We start from the raw sequence: 18,536 nt of genomic DNA, 5'->3' as shown, positions 1-18,536 counted from the left end.
ACGAAAATAGATCATCAAGTCACAACGTAAAACCTCCGATGTCCAAGGTCTTTATTTCTATATGAAAACGCCGCGTGCGCCGCATAGTCGCTTTACCAAGTAAAGCTTTCTTCAATAAAGTTGATGTTGCTGATCGCTTGTCTGTCACGACAAGCTCGTCGAACGTCGTCGCTCATGGCACCGCCACCACACACCATAACACCCATAGCCCCAATTTGCTGCTCTATTTCCTTGTCCAAAACAGTTTGGATGTTGGGTCGACCAGGGAACATTTCCACCGTTGCACTCGGGCTGTGAATCTCCTTGGTACTGCGAGGCCGAGTGATGAAGAGCATGATACGCAGAACATCGCGGCGACGATCCATCTGTAGAATGCTAGTCATCCAAGGACGCACCCATTCGAGGTGTTCGGGCGATTGGATGGTCCAGACCAGAGTAACCCGACGGGCGGCAACGACACCATCTGCGTATCCTTGAACCAAATGACGGACAAATGGAACATGATGAGTAATACCAATCCCTCCAGCAAACAATAGCACTGTACCGTAGGAGTCTAGATCATGAATAGCTCCGTATGGTCCCTCGACGAACGCAGATAGATATACGTGGCCATCCACTCCCTTTGCAGCACGCTTGTATAGAGTCTCTGTGAACCCAGTTCGACGACGAACAAGAAGTGAAATAGTCTCTTTTTGCACCGTCATGACATCTTGCCGTGTCATGACCAAGCCTTTTTCGTTTGTTGGAAGGTGCTCCTTCTCACTCCATGCAACGCTGAATGGGTGGTACATCCAAAGTCCGACAGAAGGAATGCATATGTACACGTGTTGGCCTGGGCGGAACGTCCACGGACGAGCTATTTTCAACGTGATCCTCGTAACATCGCCCGGAAGAGCTTCGGCCTTGGCCGTAGTTCTGCCGCCAACAAGGTTACGGTAAACATTGATGGCCAAGCGAGTAAATCGCTAAATAAAAATCAGCAATTCATTCCCATCTTCACTCCATGCTTACCAAGTGTGATACGTACCTCAAGACCCCACATGATCAAGGCGCCTAGAAGATAGACTCGCTGTGGCAGACCGTCTAAATGGCACCAAAGACCGATGAATGACATCAAGACCAATAAGATGTGTAGGTGAAGGAACGTTTCATAGAAAGCATGTCGTAGAGCGGAAGAAGCGAAGAGCACAAGTGCGACAAAGCCAACAACAGCCTACATAGAACCATTATTAGTCAAAGCAAAACCAAAGTGTATCATATAAGGTCTGTTCATACCACCAAGCCGGTTATAATTAACTGAGAATTATGAAATGCTTTGATTATTGTGGCCCATCCAGATTTGTCAGCAGTGCAGAACATCCAGCTCAAGAAATGAGCAAGACTTTCGGCGGCCACAATGCGGGCAAGCCACCGATGAAAAATATTCCAAGAATCGAAGGATAGACCAAGTAGAGGGATAAGTGGGTTGTTGCGTCCAGCCAAGATGACCAGAGGAATCAAATTTGCAGTGGCGAGAGTCCCTGTGCGGTTCCTCAAAAATGTGCCGTAGGATACAATTCCCTCACTAAAGGGGATGTGCAGTACACAAAGAACGACATTCATAGCAATGAGTCCTGCTAGACATATAGCTTGAAATCGACTGGGAAGGGTACCCATATTCACTGCTCGAGATAACTGGAACTCGCGATTGTGGCGAACACGGAACAATGGAGCATCTATAATGTTCCTCTTGAACCAAGCCATTCGGAAGTCATCACGAGTAAAATAGCGTTGACTGTCGTTTCCCAGTCCATGTAAGCGTCGTATATGTGAAGTCAGTCTGAGGCTCGATTTCCAAACAAAGTAGAGAGCAACAGTTGCAGCCATTGCAACCAACATGAAATGAGTATAATCATCTTGCAGGTTATCCAGGTATTCAAAATCTGTCGCTTGAGTAGTTGTTCCACCACCTCCAGCTCCAACTGTACCGCCACCTCCCGAAGCAGCCTGTTGCTGGGCATAGACAGCCGTAGCCATGGAGGCCATGATGATGGTGGTTGCCAAGCTTGCCATTATTATGATGTGGTATTTGATTGCACGGGAATGTTGGCTTTTCGGACGAGATTAAAGCCTTCTTTAGAAGGGAAGGCAACGCAATAGAGAGCCAGCTCTACGAATGGAGAGACCTCTCCTGAGTTGTATGTGTTAGGATCAATCCAGGATTGTCAATTGGGCATGTGTTGATGCTATCGATATCAGCCGTACAACAGTGATTGTCGAATAAAGTCCAGATACCGACCGCCTCAAGCTTGCATATGATGTCAAAAGGATCGAAATAGAGAAGTTGCATGCTCAGCCAATGAAAAGAGAGTTGAATATCAATGTCGTTGATGGCAAGTGTGCAGAGTGTAAGCCAGTTACAACTCAATACCACATGAAAAAGAAGGGAAAAGGTGGTCCAGCGAGGCCAAGAGCACAAACAGACTATCGAAGCCTTAAAAAATCGATTCTCCAGGAATCGCGTGGCGAACAGAGAAAGAAGAAGATAAAAGAGTAAAGTCGACCGACTTGACTCGAGGCGCAGGGGACTGCAGCCAGGCTAGCAACCTGGCAATCCCTTCTTTTAAGTTGCATCCACTTTTCTCATCTTAGCATGCTTTCCAGTAGGCCAGGCCCGGCCTCTTACATTATCGCCTGTCAGGATTGGTGGTTTATCTCACACAGGCCTGGAACGCCAGCTATTGGCATACCGGTAGATGTACGGAGTACCCAAGCGTTCGATTTTGAAATTGGTCCTTGCGGCGCCGAGCGAGCAGAATAGGCGCCTTGGCTACCGGTAAGGCATACGCGTCCGTCCTTAAAACATTACAGAGCATGGCTGCAAGGGTTTCAGGTTTCAACCGTTGTGTGTGAAATGAAGACATGAGTTATGATGTGTAAGAGGCTAAGAAGAGATTCAGGAGGTTCTGTGTTTCACGATGGTTCGGCATTGCCCACTAAGAGCCCGGGAAGGCTTAAGAGGCAGGCGCCACGGACCGGGGGCCTGCACCTGCCCAATCAGCCCTCCTTCCCGTTACGATCTTTTCGCGGTTTATCTCGACCTCTTTCCTGACCTGTTTGAAGTTTCGTCTTTCTTTGATAGCATCATGTTTCATTGGCCCACCGCTGCTGGTGAAAGTGTTTCTGAGACCCAAATTGTCAGGGACTATTTGCCGAGCTTTGTACGTAGTATACAGTATTAAAAATTAACACCATCTTTATCTGTCACGTTATTGACCCTTCAAGTAGTGCTACGTGCCTCAACCGGAGACCGCCAGGCTCCAGCAAAGATACAAGGTTTTGACGATAAACAGTGGCTTGCTGTAAAACATGCCAAATCTTACTCATGCCGTTTCGTCTCCAAATGAAATGAATCAATCATTTTCATCTACACCATCGCCTGGTTAATTTTTAAGCCTAGCAAAGATTCGTGGTGGAAATCACAGTGACATCTACAAATTGGCCATATAATGCGGCGCGTCACACCTTCCCCGTTTGAGACAGAGGGAGGCTTGGAATATCTCTCTACAGCCCCCCAAAAAGGAAATACCTTGATGATCATCTGCTTTCCTTAGTTAACAATAGAGGCTAGTAGACTAGCATTTGCATGGTGCCGGTGGACACTGTAGACATAATGTACCGGTAAGTACTTAATGCATTATTATAAGATAAAAGGCGATAAATAACTATTCAGCACCTTCCAAAGTCCCTGGGTATCGATACGACGCCACCAACGATAAGTTTACGCTTTCAAACCAAACGAAAAGAAAAAAAAATAAAAGAAGGAAACAGCAGCTCAGACCTCGATCGGCGCTTGGAACGGGAAGAAGACACAGATCAAAATGATATTCGATCAGCCTGGAGAAACAAACCAGTTTAGAAGCCGCCAAGCATGTCCCGAAACCCTAACTAACTCCCCGTCCCCTTTAGGCTGTTACAGAAAACTCAACTCGTCGTCACTACTTTCGTCTTCAGAACAAGGAATGACCCGACGCCGGTGTGACACGTCTTCATGTTGTTGAAGGCTCGCTGTCTGCGATGCAGAGGAAGAGGCTGGCTCGGCAACTTGCTTCCGAGGTCGTCCGCGTCCACGTTTTATCGGTGGAACGAGCGCCGCAGCAACATTATGGATGATCACATCAAAATTCGCCCGCATCCTTTGCGCCTGTGCATTTGCAACACTGCCCTGCAATTCTCTAACGGCTCTGCTGTCCTGTACATCAATAGATGTGTCTCCTGTTTCGGTTTGTGGTAGCCATTCTTCACTTTCGGATGCAGCTTCGGCATCTTCATCCTCTTCAACATCTTCGTAATCACTTTCGTAATCGCTGTGGCTGCTGGAGTGATTGTGTTCTTCGCCCTGAGTCCCTACTGAAATATCGCTGAGTCTTGTCGCTATCCGTGTAGATTGCCTAGTCTTCTTGTAGGCTTTTTTCTTGTAGATTCGCCGGGGTCGCTTGACATTCGGTTGTGCGCTGACAACTGATGTTCTCCTCCTTTTGAGACTGACTGAACTAGACGATGCTATTGAAGTCTTGCTGGACACTGAGTTGATAGACGACGGTGATCCCGCACTGACACTAGAAGGTGATCCGACTCTATTTATTTCTACCATCGGTCGGGTCAGGACCCGAGGCATTGCAGCCTTGGTCCTATCCAAGGGTGTCTTTGCAATCCACTCGCCAATACCTTCCTCCCATCTAAAAGATTGCATGCTGGATTTTCCAGGCGTTGGAGCGCAGCTGCTCTTGCTTTTGATACCTCTTCGAATGGCTGCAACTGCCTCTTGTATGTCAGCCGCAAAAGTATGATCTTCGGCATCCTGGCTGTATTGCGCAAAGTCCAAAGCCACCTCGATGGCAATCTTGCCGAGGAATAACGTAAGTTTTTCTAGCTCGAATCGCTCAAATTTTAACAGATATTTACAAAGCCCTCGTGCTTGTCGACACTGCGCTTGCTCGCCGCCCCGTTCGGAAAGTCGAACAATCTGGCAAACCATTGCTGAAAGACTCTTAATAATATCCGCATTCTGTTCCAAGAGAACGAAAAAGGGCTCGCAATCCTGACTCAAAACGACATCGAGAATTTCCACGTTTGTATCGTCCAGCGATAAGAGGTCTTGTTGACACCTCAATACATAATGAGCTAGGAGTATGTAGCCTTTTCGAAGTAAGGAGGCTCGGCTTGCCTCATTATCTTCCATCTCCAAACCACTTAGTGGCAAGGAACGTTGTATTGTCATAGCTAAATCGTTGTAAGTCTTCACTATTCTTGCACCCGAAACATGGTCTGGGCCATCTGGTTGCCCCATGCGTACACCATACATACAACACAGTGCAGCATTCAGACTAGAGACTAGATTGCTGGTGGCGTCTTGAAGATGCACCGGGCATCGACTTAGATCCGAATCCGGTCCACCTGCTTGTGATGTCGAAGAACCTTGATTCTGTCGCCGTTTTGTTAGCTTCGACTGCTTCCTGCCTCGAGTCTTCTTCAAGACCTTTCGATCTCTGTGAGCATCAGCTGCGGTTATCAGAATCGTCTTCATCAGCTTGATGGCAGCGGCATATTCGCCATCCCATTTGGATTGCGATGTGCATGCAGCTATAACGCAATCCTTTAAAGTCGTAGTAACCAACCACTCCGGAGGCATGATATTCCGCAGCAGTAGCAGCTCTATTTCCTTGAAAACATAGGAGTTGTTTCCAGACACCTGCCAGTATCTTTGCAAAAGCCGGATAGGATCACGACCGGGTGTATCTGGTCTCCAAGGGTTGAAACCGCAGGGAAAGTTGTAAGGATCCAGTTTCGAAAGTAGCACGCTCAGTATCCTCTCGACCGCATCGTTCTCTTTGGCGTTGATACAATGGTAAAGCAGATTAGTTGTTGTCAATTGGTGGATCCAGTTCTTTTGCACCATGTCACAAATCAAAAATATCCCTTGCGAGCGCACGGCCTCACGGAGAGGTAGCCATCCTTTGCCCTCAGAGCCATATGCCGACTCCAACTCTGTAAAATATGCATCCGCCATATCAATCTCATCATTATTGTCAAGCTCATCTTGTAATCGTTGTTCCTCGGCGATGAATTCGGGTAACCGTCGAATGACTGTCACCAGCAATGATCGAGCTCCGCTGGTAGAACTTTTAGAACCCGAGTCCATCGATCGCGTTTTCTCTAAAAATTTCAGAAACAAGCCGTCCAAGGATACCGCGATATCGAAGTATTTAAGAATGTTCGTTGCATTCAATTCTCGCCTCCACTGAGGATCTGGGTGCGAAGGCCGATATTTCTTTGGCCTCCGTGATATCTTTTCAGCAATGCCCTGAGTTAATAATGACTGTTTGGTTTTTTCTGGGTCTGGCTCATCTTGCTGACGAAAGGTACCTGACTCTTTGTTGTTCGTACTAAACAAGTTCGTTGATTTCCCCGTGATCAATGGTGTTGCGATTTCAATCGCGCCAGGCAAGGTTTTCGTTGCTTCTGGACTCTGCATTACCGACCGAACTCGCACTCGCGGTTGAAGTCGAAGTCGTTCACCCCTAGCCACATACTTATGTTTGACGCGATTCGACTCGGGATTTCGTGGAATCCAGGACGGGTCTTGGTCGCCGTATTCGGAATGATGTTCGGCGTCACCAGAGGCGTCTCGCTTGGTGTACTCGATGCCCGTAGCCACAGCCACAATTTTGTTGATTTCTTCTTCTTGCGCGTTGATTGATTCGCTGTGTTTACCGAGACGATGATAGAGGGATGTTAAAGGTCGTAGCATTCGATTCGCCCATTTTGCCGTCATATGAATGTCGTCCATGTCGAATACAAACAGCCATACACCAATATTCAAAAGAAGAAACTGAAAGCAAAAATCATGCAAAAGAGGTTTGGTTGGAAGGGCTGTCGCATCAGCGTGGCATGATGCTCAACGCGATCTGATCCCTTCCAGTAAGATGCAAAAAAGACGGGCATAAAAGATACTTTATGGGGGATATCCATACAGTCTCATGCTAACATGCCAGGGGCGCAAAGCAATGATAATTCAAGAAGTTGCCAGGGTCAAAAGCGTGAAGGAAGAGCAAACAGTTTGTTTACTCCGTAGATGCACGGACCAGCTCTTATCGGAGATACGGAGATACGCCACACCATGACTGGTGAAGGGCACAGCCACACAGGTACAGGTACATACTGAGTTTCAAAATCATCATGCCAGTCGCTATTTTAATATATCAAGATGCGCTCATCTGCGTGTACCGCGGGACGATATACCAGGTACCTCTATAGGTTGAAGATCCAGCGATTGTTGAGACCGTCGAAGGGCATCAGACAATAAACCTACAGACACTCGGTCGGGTTGAAGAAAGTAGAAGAGAAAAGATTCCCTGAGCTATCCCGACAAAGGAATCGTGTAAAATAAATAGAGTTGAGATGCCCTAAATAGTACAATATCATACACTCCTTTCCACCTAATCATGAGGTTCTCGCCCAGTACATGCCATGCATTGAACAAAAGAAAGAAAGCCCAAATAGAACAGAAAAGAAAAATGATACAAAAGCCCGAAACCCAATTCAATCCAATTGCTATATATATAAGGGGATGAAAACGAAAAACCAAAGTGACTTTTAGTATTCTACAAGATTAGAATGTGACTGGGTTCATTTGGATTGCTTTGTGCCGCGGAGCTTAGGGTTGGCGGTTCCTCTCTTTGATTGCTTGCCACGGGGGCTGCTGGTCTCTCCGCCCTCAATAAACTTCAAGAGTTCATCGATGCTTCTGGTATCAAGCTGTGATGTAGCAGCCGGGGCATCCTGTACGCCAGCAGCTCCTGAAGCTGACTGGCCAACTTGAGGTTGAGGTTTCGTACCCAGCGAGACCCGTGTGCTGAGGTTGACCTTGCGAAGTCGGCGAGCTTGAATATCCTTGGCATGCTTCGCGATAGAAACGGCGTTCTGTGTGAGCTGCTCCAACCAGCTTTCGGCTTCCTTAGTGTTGCGATCTTCAGGGCCGAGCTCTGCAAGGAAAATATTATAGGCGTCGCGCATACGATTCACAGCAGCCTTTGAATCCTGGTCCAAAGCCAAGGCTTGTGCGAGTTGGAATAAAATAGTTGCAGTGTTGACGGACTGTCTACCGAACAACTCCTCGCAAACCGTGAGAGAAGCCTCGAACCACTTTCGAGAATCAGAATACCGCTTGAGATGTTGCAGCATAACGGCGGCATTGTTCATGGTGGTGATGGAATCAGGATGGTTAGGACCATATATGATCTTCCAGAGATCCAAGGCATGCTTAACGTATACCAAAGCCATCTTTGTGTTACCAGTAGCGTGCTCGAACAGACTCAAATTCAGGTAGCTCAAGATAGTGTCTGCGGAGTCAACACCTAGCGTGCGTTCTGTGACAATCACAGCCTTGCGTGCAAGCTCAACAGCGGCATCCTTCTCATCGGTCTGATAATACAACATTGACAGTTGGTGGTACAACTTGGCGACTTCGGGATGGAGAATGCCGTAGATCTGTTCATGCAAGGAGAGAGATTCTAGAATCAACTCCTGGCCGAGCTGTTTCTGGCCCTGCATTAGAGAGATACGACCGGCCTCCAAAGCCTCTTCAGCCAAAGCACTTCGTGGAGCTGCATCCTTAATAAGCGGAACAAAATTCAAAATATCATCCGCTAAGAAAGTGGTAACCGGTTTGGCAATAGTCGGGCGTGTTGGGGAGGTACTGTCGCTGGCAGTCTTCTTCTTCTTCTTCTTGCTGTTAGTGTCCTCCTGTTTGGTCTCATCCACGCCATTGGTCACCACAAGCTGGGATGCTGCTTGAGCCTTGGTGAAAGCAAATTCCCGAGCTGCAAGTTGAAGACCCAATTTAATTGAAATATCACGTAGCAATTGCACATGCTTGAGAGAGCTAGCCCAATCAGATGAGAGAGAGAAACGATATCTAATCTCGACTTGTTTCTCAATCTCCGCGTGCAGGCTGGCAGGAGTAACCTTCTCAAACGCAAAATCAGCCTCAGGGTAAATCTCGCGCAGAGACTCATCAATATCTGCTTGAGGCTTTCCGTTCACATCAGAGCCAAGGAGACAGTTCAAGAGATGAGCAACACACGAAGCAGCGAATGGTGGAGGTAGAGAGCGAAGATATCGGTTAGCAATGTGTTTGAAAGAACGTGCAATCATTTCTTGGATAACCAAGGTTGTCAAGGATTGCAATCGGTGACCTTTCTCCTCAGACAAACAGGCTAAGTGGCCCAAGTAACGAATATTGATACCACGCTTGTGGAGTAATTGACTCAAGGACTGTCCATCCATTGGGAAGCCAACATCCCCGTTGTATAGATCCTGGATGAGTTCAGGAAGTACGCGTGATCGCAAATATTCGCACGCATTGCGGACTTCCTGCTCATCTTCAGCCCACTCTTTCTTCTCTTCCTCCGTCTGAGGAATTTGCCCACTGAAAACGTCCGGGTTAAGCGCAAGGCTGAAACCAGAGATATCCACACGCTCTTGTTCCTCTGCAGCTTTGTCAGCATCCTCGGTTTCCGCGTCGGCCTTGGCTGCCTTCTCTTCTGCCTTCTTGCTTCGTCGCTTCTCAACCTCATCCTTGACGTATTGACTCATCTTTGACCGCCAGTATGACTCCACCAATTCAAGACGCAAGATGGACATACGATGAGGGTAAGCATCATGATAACTTTCTTCATCGGTCCAAGAGATGTCAAGAGGAGCTATGCGGTACAGGTCTAAAACATATTTCCGACCATCAGTTCCAAGCAACCCTTTAGTTTCAACACTGCCCTCAAGATCGTGGCGTTTTCCTTCCTTGTCCCAAACAGCGTGCTTCTTGACTCGCAGGGCTTTTGAAAGCTTCTCAAAGACAGGGACAAAGTCGGGATGTTCAGCGACAACCTCTTTCCCTTCAACACCACCGTAGTCAATCTGGTGCTCGCCAGGCTCGCGCTGCTTGAAAATACCTGGAACGATGCTTTGACCCACCACACGCTTTCCGAGGTAGTCCACGACAACGGTACCTGGTGTGAAAAGACCCGGAATATCCAGTTGATTGACTGCTTTAATACCTAGAACATCCTTTCCAACTGCAACGCGTGCCGCTTCGTCTCCTCCCTCGGAAGCGAAGGTACCGACACCGTCTGCTCCGAAAGAATAGAAGATATTATTATAGACGAATATTTGAGCGTCACGACCCTCGGTGGGGTTTAAGGGCGCCACTTCGCCTCTAGCAACCAATACGGCACCTCGAGCGGCGGCATCGTTATAATCAGCAAAGAGTTTAGAAGTCAAGCGTTCCCGGAAGACTCTATCCTGAACGGTCTCCCTAGGAAGCTCTTTAGTGGACTGGAACTCTTCATTCCAGTCGCGAAGAGTCTCTGAATTATCGACACCTGCAATCAACAAGTTCTCCTGAGAGCGTGCTACGTCCGGCTGATGAGCAGTCAAAGAAGCTGCGGTGGAAGCCACCAACCAGGGGCTATTTGGAATAGCGTTCTGGAAAGGAAATGTGGTCAGAAGATCACGCTGACTGTTCGACTCCTGCAATGCACGGAAGCTGCTCTCGAAGGACGGCGAGATTTGCGAAATTAATGTAAGTAAAGAATGAGCACTGTTATTCTTGGGTGCTGGACGTGGGAATGGGTCAAATTTGGCGTTCGAGCACTTGTTTGCGTAGAAGCCAGAAACATGGGACGTGATCTGGTGTTGTTCACCCTCGTTGGTGGTCACTTGCAGATAAAGGAGGTGGCCCTTCTGTCGCAGATGATATGGTGGGGGGTTCCACGGCGAAAGCGAAATAGCCTTGATGGTCTTCGGGGCAGGTTCTTCTGCTCGTGGTAGAATGGTGTTGAAAGTTCCAGAAGCATTCGGATCGTAGCCGGTAAGAGGATGAGTCTCTGACTCCGAGCTGTCTACCTCGCTTGCCACAGAATCATGAAGTGACAAGCCAGTAGAGAGGCCCTGCAAGTTATCAACACGGTCGCCAGCAGCGCCGATCAGTTCCCTGATGCGAACGACATGCATGCGAGCCTCCTTCTCCGTGTATGGATCTTCGACAAGGGTGACCTCGGAATCAGCTTTGAGATCAGTGACTTCTGATAGCTCGATGTAGTCGTTGATTCGCTGTCCATTGAATTCGAGATGGAAGCACGTATATTGAAAAGTGCCGGGAAGCTCAACGATGGACTGGCGAAGATCTTGCACTTGTTCTTGGCTCGAAACCTATCAATCACCCCCGTGTTAGACAATTTTCTTTGCTTCTCACCTGGGGCGGCGCTGTCTCTCACCATCACCTGAATCTTATAGGGCTCATGCGGTAATTTCACCGTGATCTGGAAAACACCTAATTCGGCCTGTCAACGAAGCACTTTCGCCACGGTGAGATTGTCAATTTACCTCCTCCATTGTTCTCCTCGGCAGCCTCAGCTGCATGGTCGCCGTTTGTGAGTTTTTCTACATCGACAATGTTAGCATGCTCAGGCTCCAGAACGGCCAAGTGAGTGTGAAAACGAACCTGGAGCCTTCTCCGAAACTGCATTATCAGCCGCCATGACTCCTAGACTTGAATCCGTCGAGCGTGCAAGATGATTATATTTCAATTGAAGAAACGGTCGAGCGATTTTCCGATGGTAGGTCGTACAAACAACAAATTTCACCAAGCTATGCAAATTGCGATTGCAACCAGCACCAATTAATCCCTGCAAAATTAAAAAAGAGCACAAGGAGAGAACCTGTCCCCGTTTTTTAAAAGTACAAAAGAAACAAAGAAGTAAGTAAGTAGGATGAAAGAGGGATGAGAAGAAGCTATTCAGAAGAAGCAATTGGAAGAAGATGAGTATGGAAGCCAGCAAGAGCTCTGGGGGAAAAAATTTAGCAACAAGATACAATTAATATTGGCCGCGTCCCGAAGCGGTTAGTGTGAGTTGTGGTCAATCAGGAAAGAACAGAGTCAGCGGACTGGGTCCCGGCTTCCTCAGCCTAACCCTCGGAAGTGGTCGGGCGGTCCTTCCTCATACCCGGATCCCCGGCACGTTAGTTACCTAGTGACCTCTTGACTGCTATAGATATACTATAGTTAACTATGTCATTATGGTAAGTACGCATTTTGCGATGGCATCAACCATTGAAGGTTAGACAGGCTATGCGAGGTACGTAGAAGAGCACTCATTTTTTGGTGCCACGAAGAACAAGTATTGCAGCTAGTATCAGCCAATCGAACGGCTCGCCGAGGCTACTATCGCGATTCGCCAGCAGTGGGTTGTGGCGCGCCACACTTGGCGGCTGTGCTGCTCCTGCCAGGGCCGTCAACTCAGCTAGGTACCTGGTCTTCCATAGTTATCGCAGTCAAAAGTCAAACTCTGAGTCCTTCTTTATTTTCTTGGCTTTTATATCTTCTCCTTTTCTTCTTTTAGCCTTTTTCGTGCTGTTTGTTTCGTAAACAGCGTTCCGCTCCTTTGAGAATCGTGATTGTTGGGTCCTTACGTCTCCTTTTTGATGTTTCTTTGCTTAAAACGGTAAAAGGATCGTCAATAACCAAGGCTACTATAATCAACTACACGGTTTTCTGGCCGTCAATTGTGGATTGAAACCCCCGGCACTCGCATATTGTAGTGTTGTACGTCAGCTATTCAGGCTGCGCGTAATCAAAATCTGCTCAGGAGCAGGCCATAAGACGCCAAAGTGATAGTAAATCCTCGGTGGATTTCTTACAAAGAGCGAGAATGTACAATCTTCGCCCTCTAGTCCGAAAATCAGCCGTGGTCTCTAGCTTGGGCAGAGTAAGACCCCAGCGACCGGGGCCATGGCCAGCAGTCACTTTCAGCAGCTCAAGTCAAACCCGCTTTGGGGCCAGTGGGCTTCCAGATGCCGTTGAAGAAGATTCTTCGAAGGACAAGTCCGACTGGAAGAGCACTGGTTTTAAAATGCTTGAGACAGCGGGAGCTACAATGGCATCAATCGCTATCCTAGGGTACGTTTGTTAGGGTTATATTTCCTGCTATTAGTATTGACCTTGTTTTAGTCTTGCCGGATATTCATACCACAAATACTACAAGTATCTTGTTTTACACAAAATTGACAATGCTTTCGAACCTGGCGATCCTGCTTTGGATGTTGCCGGGGCGTCTCCCGGAAAAGAAGCTCCAGCTGGAGAAAATTGGATTGTGCGAGACGAGCAAGACAGAATAGATCACATCATTTCAGGGAACTCCAAGGGACACTACTATCTCCTGATAGGCGAGAAGGGTACCGGTAAAACATCTATGCTCTTGAATGCCATGCGCAAAATCAATGGAGCGCGAGTTGCCATGTTTGAAGCGCATGCAGATCTGGAGATCTTCCGTGTGCGTTTAGGCAAAGCTTTAGACTACGAGTACCATGAAGAGTATGTGTTCATACCAGTTTCGCCCAGATTGACAGATAGTTGACCGTTAACTCCTCGCTTTACAGCTACATCGGCAGTCTTTTCAGTATCAGAGGACCACGTGACACTACAGCCCTACTAGATATTGAGAGGGCATTGAACAAGCTTGAGAAGGTGGCCTTACAAAGACGCAAAAAGAAAGAAACTCCTTTGATTGTCATCGTCAATAGTACGCATCTGATCCGCGATGATGAGGATGGTCGAGATTTATTGGAATTGATGCAGCAACGAGCTGAACAATGGGCTGCCAGCAACCTCGTCACAATGGGTAAGTTCTGGCTTGCTTTTTTTTGTATGCTTTAGCCTGTATTAGTTCGCTAATGCATACAAATAGTCTTCAACAGCGACGACTACTGGGTATACGAGCGTTTGAAGAGATACGCAACTCGCATGGAAACAATACCGGTTCCAGATTTGCCCAAACAGAAAGCCATGGCCGCATTAGCAAAATATAGGTATTCTTAGATCTTGCAAAACACTTTCAATCAGCCATCTAATGAACAACTTTTTAGGAATCGCTATTACGGGGAGCAGGTCTCTGACGAGACATTAACTCAGGTTTATGATCAAGTTGGGGGCCGCTTATCCTTCCTCAACCGAGTTGCGAAATCGCGCGATATGTTGCAGACATGCAAGGATATATTCGAAGCCGAAAAATCCTGGCTTCTTAATCGTTGCTGGATTCTTGGCGCGGAAATGGACGATGATGTGATGGATGAACAGAAATATTCTGTATGTTTAGCTCTCTGCGCCGCCTACCGCTTTCCAAGATTTTCTTGCTGACTCGTTACAGTCCGCGGCATTGGTCCTTGCCAAGGCTCTTGTTGACCAAGAGCAGGAGATGGACTCAATTTACGACGAAGAACATGGACATATCCTCCCTGAATTGCCACTTCACAAGGCTCGACAGGTGATGACGCGAGCAGATTTTATTCAGAGCTACGATCATGACAACATCTTCACCATCGATTCCAGGGCCATGGTGCGAGCTGATTCCGTGCCAATGCAGCTCGCTTTTCGAGCAATTTGCTCAGAGCCGGGCTTTGACGATCATCTTGAAAAGACTTTGACTCGTATTGGAGATATCGAAAGTCTTGGGAGGACCCGGGAGTTGACGATCAAGGACCTTTGGGATCAGGGCAAGTATAGGGTGGTTGTACGTGATAACAAAGGCCGAGAGTCGGGCACCGTTGAGTTCTCTGTCAAAGAGAAGGAAGGAGAGGGCGATGATTAGCTGTGAGTATGTAGAATACCCATGGTGATATTATTGCAGTTCGGTTACTTCTTGATGCACATATGTAAAGCTAGAAATAGCCTGGAGATACTGTTTTATGATATTGTCACTAGGCATAAAATACTAAATATATGTACGGTACCTAAGCGGATAGCGTCAAGAGGCTGACACACCACTAGCTGAAAGCACACTTCTGCTTCGTCCAAAGACGGAGAAAGGAAAAGAATAACCTGCCACAATTTGCCGATAGCGAAGAAAAGTACTTGCTTGACACTCAATATGAGAGAATCAAAACGATATCGCAACGCATAAACCAATCAAGAGATCTCAAATCGGGTATAAATAACAAAATAACACGAGAAACTTTCCACCCACGACGCTCGATCTTTGTCAACTTCAAACCCGAGACTCCATGATAACGCGGACGCAAAATATTCAAACGCCTGGCACTGCCTCAATCCAAGCAAATAAAGAACTAACGGTCAAAGACGCGACAGCCCACAGAGAGCCCCAGCCAACGGAGCCCATCAGTTCGATGCCTTTTATTGACCCAGTTCCTGCGATGATGGTGTTCAGGAGAGTCACAGTTGCCAACACCAACGAACGGCTAGCAAGTATCTTTCCCTTTGGCGATAGTTTCCCCCATGTCCGGTTACACAAGGAGGTAATGAGATATTCTCCTTCTGCCTCTGGCTTCTCTTTACTATCTGACTTTGCAGACCAGCCAGCGGAGCTCGCGAATAGAAAGTTGTACGCTGCATAACCAATAACAAGGAGCTGTGTAAGCACCTGGGGAAATGCAGCAGGCCCGGCATGCACGAGACTGATGTCACTGATTCCATCAAAGTATGTGACCAAATGAACTGGTAACCAGGTATTGAAACTGAGGTACATAATGATAGTGTAAATGGAAGCCGCACCACCAGATGCGAAAACAATCGTGGGGTAATCCTGGAGAATTTCCCGGTTGGAAACTTGGGCTCCTCGAGGGCTTGAGAGTGCGTGAACCGAGTTGGGGCCGCGGAACAAAAAGAATGGTATTGTTTTGGACACGATTTCGATGGCAAAGGTGATTAAGACAGCTGATGGCTCGACGCCATAGAAGCTGTAAAGAAGGAAATAAATGGGCGCATGGGTGAGCAGTGTCAGCTCGGCCACGTCCAAGCCTGTGTGTATCGCATTATCTTTTTAGTTACAAGCCTTTTTGCTTTGAAATAATCGGACGAGACAGATTGCACCTACTATCAAAACCAAAAACCCAAGCTAGGCCCAGCTCAGTAGCTCTCCAAAGTATAAGTCCTGCAATTTCCCACCATTCTTCCAGGTGCTTGCTGATGCCCGCAAGATGTCCGGCCGTTTGTAACGAAAAGACGGTGAGAAGGACTGAGCTTAAGACTAGGCTGCTGGATATGACGAGCGCAAATCGAACTGCTCGAGGCAGTTTTGAAACTAGAGCGGCAAGATATGAGAGTTCCTCGACTTCGACGTCGACGTCATTCGTGTCTACCTTCTTCGCCATGTTGTTGCTGGAAATTACCGAGAATCCACCGGCATACACAGTAAAGTCAGACGAAATGAGTCAGACCAGATGAAAGGAGGTGAGATGAGAGCGTTATAGCTGAAGGCTTGGGTGGGACGGGTGTGTTTCAGCAGAATGTAAGCTGCGACCAAGTTCCTTTTGACGCGACGAGCAAGAGTGTTCTATTCTTTCAATTTGTTTGATGGTGACATGACATCACCCGCGACGCCCCACCGCTCTAACCCAGCACGGTAGCTAGGGAAATCGGACGGATTGCGATTAGCGTACCGTACCGTAGATCTGATTACCCTGGTTCCTCTGTACGTAACTTACTCTGTAGTACAGAGTAGAAGCTGGGTACAACAGGGTACAACAAAGGCCTCTCTACTACGTAGATCCAACTCCATATATGGAAGCACAATGGATTAAAATTGGTCTAAATGCCTAAATAATGGGTATTCTAGCAAGCAAAATTTTGGTGTAAAGTACATTTGGCCATGACAATATCACCACTCTGTCTATGATCTAAAAGAGCAACGTCAGATGCAACAAAATTAAAGACGGAGATAAAAGAAGTCTCATGCCAACCTTTCATTCATTGACAATTCATCAAAGTCATTGACCGTTTTCCTCTTGGGCATAAACGAACCAGGGTGCACAATATTGAAGATTGCAACAGCAGGAACCATCATGGAACCGTCCAAGGCAATAAAATAAGCCTCGTGAGTGATCAAATACCCGGACCAGCCCTGCACCAACTCAACAACACGGTAAATACTTCGGATATAGATCAGAACGATCGAAAACACCATAGCAAGCAGCAACGGCGTAACACTGCCTTGCACAGATTGCAAAAGTCGTTGCTTCAAGACACGACGCAAAAAGTCGACCGCGGAGACGGCAAAGACGGTTATGGATACTAATTGGAAGATGATACCGGCAACCATGATATCAGTCCCTGGCTTGGTGTCGCCGCCGATTTTACCAGCTTGACCGGACGCCATACCACCGCCAACGGCTTGGATGACAAGTGAGATGATGTCGCAGGCGGAGAAGATCCAGAGATAAAGCGAGGGGCTTAGTATAGAGGATGAGCGGCCGAGGATTTGAATGAGACGTCCTAGAAGGACGTAGATACCGGCTGTGAAGAAGGCGGGTGCTACCAAGATCAGTCAGTCAAGCTTGACAAACTAGGCTGTAGATACGCAGGGAGCCGTACCGATGATGAGAGTAGATATTTGCATAAGGAAGGGTGTCGCTTCATATGGACACTGAGAAGACCAGGTTCGCCCTGCCCAGCCTAGAACCTCGACTGTGAAATCGGCATGTCAGCTTCTTGTTCGTCGGGGTAGACGTTAGGGTTATGGCAGGCTTACCTAAAGCTCCAACGGAGAAAACAGAACACCACCACCATCGTGTCCAAATGAATTGTACAGTGTGCGCGATCATCGACAGGCCGAATAGCGTGGTGAAGACAATCCCGGCAGCGAGCGATGGGACGTAGCCAAAGTTGGTGTCGACCTCAAGTGCCGGGTCGTATGCATAGCATTGACTTCGAAGTTCGATTTCCAATGGGGTAGGCATTATGAGTGTGCGGCGGTACTTACTCTATACTTCTATAATAAGAAAACAAGCGACACATGAATGACAGGTGAGTTGAAGAAAATGGTATGGACAGAGGGAGATAGATGAGCGATCGACTCGATTGGAAAAGAGAGGAAATGATCGTGATTAAGTAATTGATTTGATATAACTAACTAGTTAACTAGTCAAAAGTGTCTAGCAAACGTCGACCTACTTACAGCCTTGGTTGGAACAGGGATTTTCAAAAATTGACGGGGAGGGTATCGTCATTGCCCACTATGTCCACAGAATTGTAGCACGGTAATCAGGTACATGGGCTCTATAGGCTGGATCTGATCAAACAAGGCTCGATTTTACATTTTACACTCGTAAGCCCAGAAGCCGGCGAAACCCCAGCTGGTATTTTCCTACAATATCCACAAAACCAGTCCGCATGTTGGTTGGTTGCGTGTAAAAAAGAAGTTAGGATCTCGCGAGACAAGTGGGCCTAGATCCCAGGCATGGGGCCTAAGGCTCGTAACTCGACTCGGGAATCGGGTTTCGGATGAAATGAAATGTGTTGAAAGCCGACGGCTTACTTGTACGGAGTACGGACAGTCTGCAGATAATCAATTATGCAGATGACAGAAGCCGAAACCGACCCTCACCTGAGTCATCTTGAGTTCGCGACATGGTTGGTGCGCACGAATATGCCTGGATTTGGGTATAGTTCTTGATTACCAGTCAACGGCAGTGTCTTCAAGATTGTTGGC

The 18,536-nt window shown here is 47.5% G+C and overlaps 6 protein-coding genes across 6 annotated transcripts; 1 reads left to right on the top strand and 5 right to left on the bottom strand.

Moving 5' to 3' along the window:
- Positions 1-92: 92 nt before the first annotated feature.
- Positions 93-2,025, bottom strand: EYB26_000827 (uncharacterized protein; the record flags this gene model as incomplete). The annotated part of the gene is made up of 3 exons (XM_054260141.1): positions 93-965; positions 1,028-1,213; positions 1,276-2,025. 3 exons carry the CDS (start codon positions 2,023-2,025, stop codon positions 93-95), a joined length of 1,809 nt encoding a protein of 602 aa, XP_054116116.1.
- A 1,927-nt stretch (positions 2,026-3,952) lies between these two features.
- On the bottom strand, positions 3,953-6,829 carry EYB26_000826 (uncharacterized protein; the record flags this gene model as incomplete). The annotated part of the gene is made up of 1 exon (XM_054260140.1): positions 3,953-6,829. The coding sequence occupies one exon, from the start codon at positions 6,827-6,829 to the stop codon at positions 3,953-3,955; it is 2,877 nt and encodes a 958-aa protein (XP_054116115.1).
- An 839-nt stretch (positions 6,830-7,668) lies between these two features.
- Positions 7,669-11,576, bottom strand: EYB26_000825 (uncharacterized protein; the record flags this gene model as incomplete). The annotated part of the gene is made up of 4 exons (XM_054260139.1): positions 7,669-11,247; positions 11,313-11,368; positions 11,422-11,478; positions 11,540-11,576. 4 exons carry the CDS (start codon positions 11,574-11,576, stop codon positions 7,669-7,671), a joined length of 3,729 nt encoding a protein of 1,242 aa, XP_054116114.1.
- A 1,170-nt stretch (positions 11,577-12,746) lies between these two features.
- On the top strand, positions 12,747-14,681 carry EYB26_000824 (uncharacterized protein; the record flags this gene model as incomplete). Its single annotated transcript, XM_054260138.1, has 6 exons — positions 12,747-12,994; positions 13,046-13,408; positions 13,474-13,715; positions 13,782-13,902; positions 13,960-14,179; positions 14,241-14,681. 6 exons carry the CDS (start codon positions 12,747-12,749, stop codon positions 14,679-14,681), a joined length of 1,635 nt encoding a protein of 544 aa, XP_054116113.1.
- A 435-nt stretch (positions 14,682-15,116) lies between these two features.
- Positions 15,117-16,200, bottom strand: EYB26_000823 (uncharacterized protein; the record flags this gene model as incomplete). The annotated part of the gene is made up of 2 exons (XM_054260137.1): positions 15,117-15,847; positions 15,924-16,200. The coding sequence occupies 2 exons, from the start codon at positions 16,198-16,200 to the stop codon at positions 15,117-15,119; spliced, it is 1,008 nt and encodes a 335-aa protein (XP_054116112.1).
- A 518-nt stretch (positions 16,201-16,718) lies between these two features.
- Positions 16,719-17,784, bottom strand: EYB26_000822 (uncharacterized protein; the record flags this gene model as incomplete). Its single annotated transcript, XM_054260136.1, has 4 exons — positions 16,719-16,725; positions 16,789-17,359; positions 17,420-17,512; positions 17,577-17,784. 4 exons carry the CDS (start codon positions 17,782-17,784, stop codon positions 16,719-16,721), a joined length of 879 nt encoding a protein of 292 aa, XP_054116111.1.
- Positions 17,785-18,536: the final 752 nt, after the last annotated feature.

Source organism: Talaromyces marneffei, chromosome 1 (assembly GCF_009556855.1).
Source record: "Talaromyces marneffei chromosome 1, complete sequence".
Taxonomy (NCBI): Eukaryota; Fungi; Ascomycota; class Eurotiomycetes; order Eurotiales; family Trichocomaceae; genus Talaromyces; species Talaromyces marneffei.
This window is presented reverse-complemented; position numbering and strand designations above follow the sequence as displayed.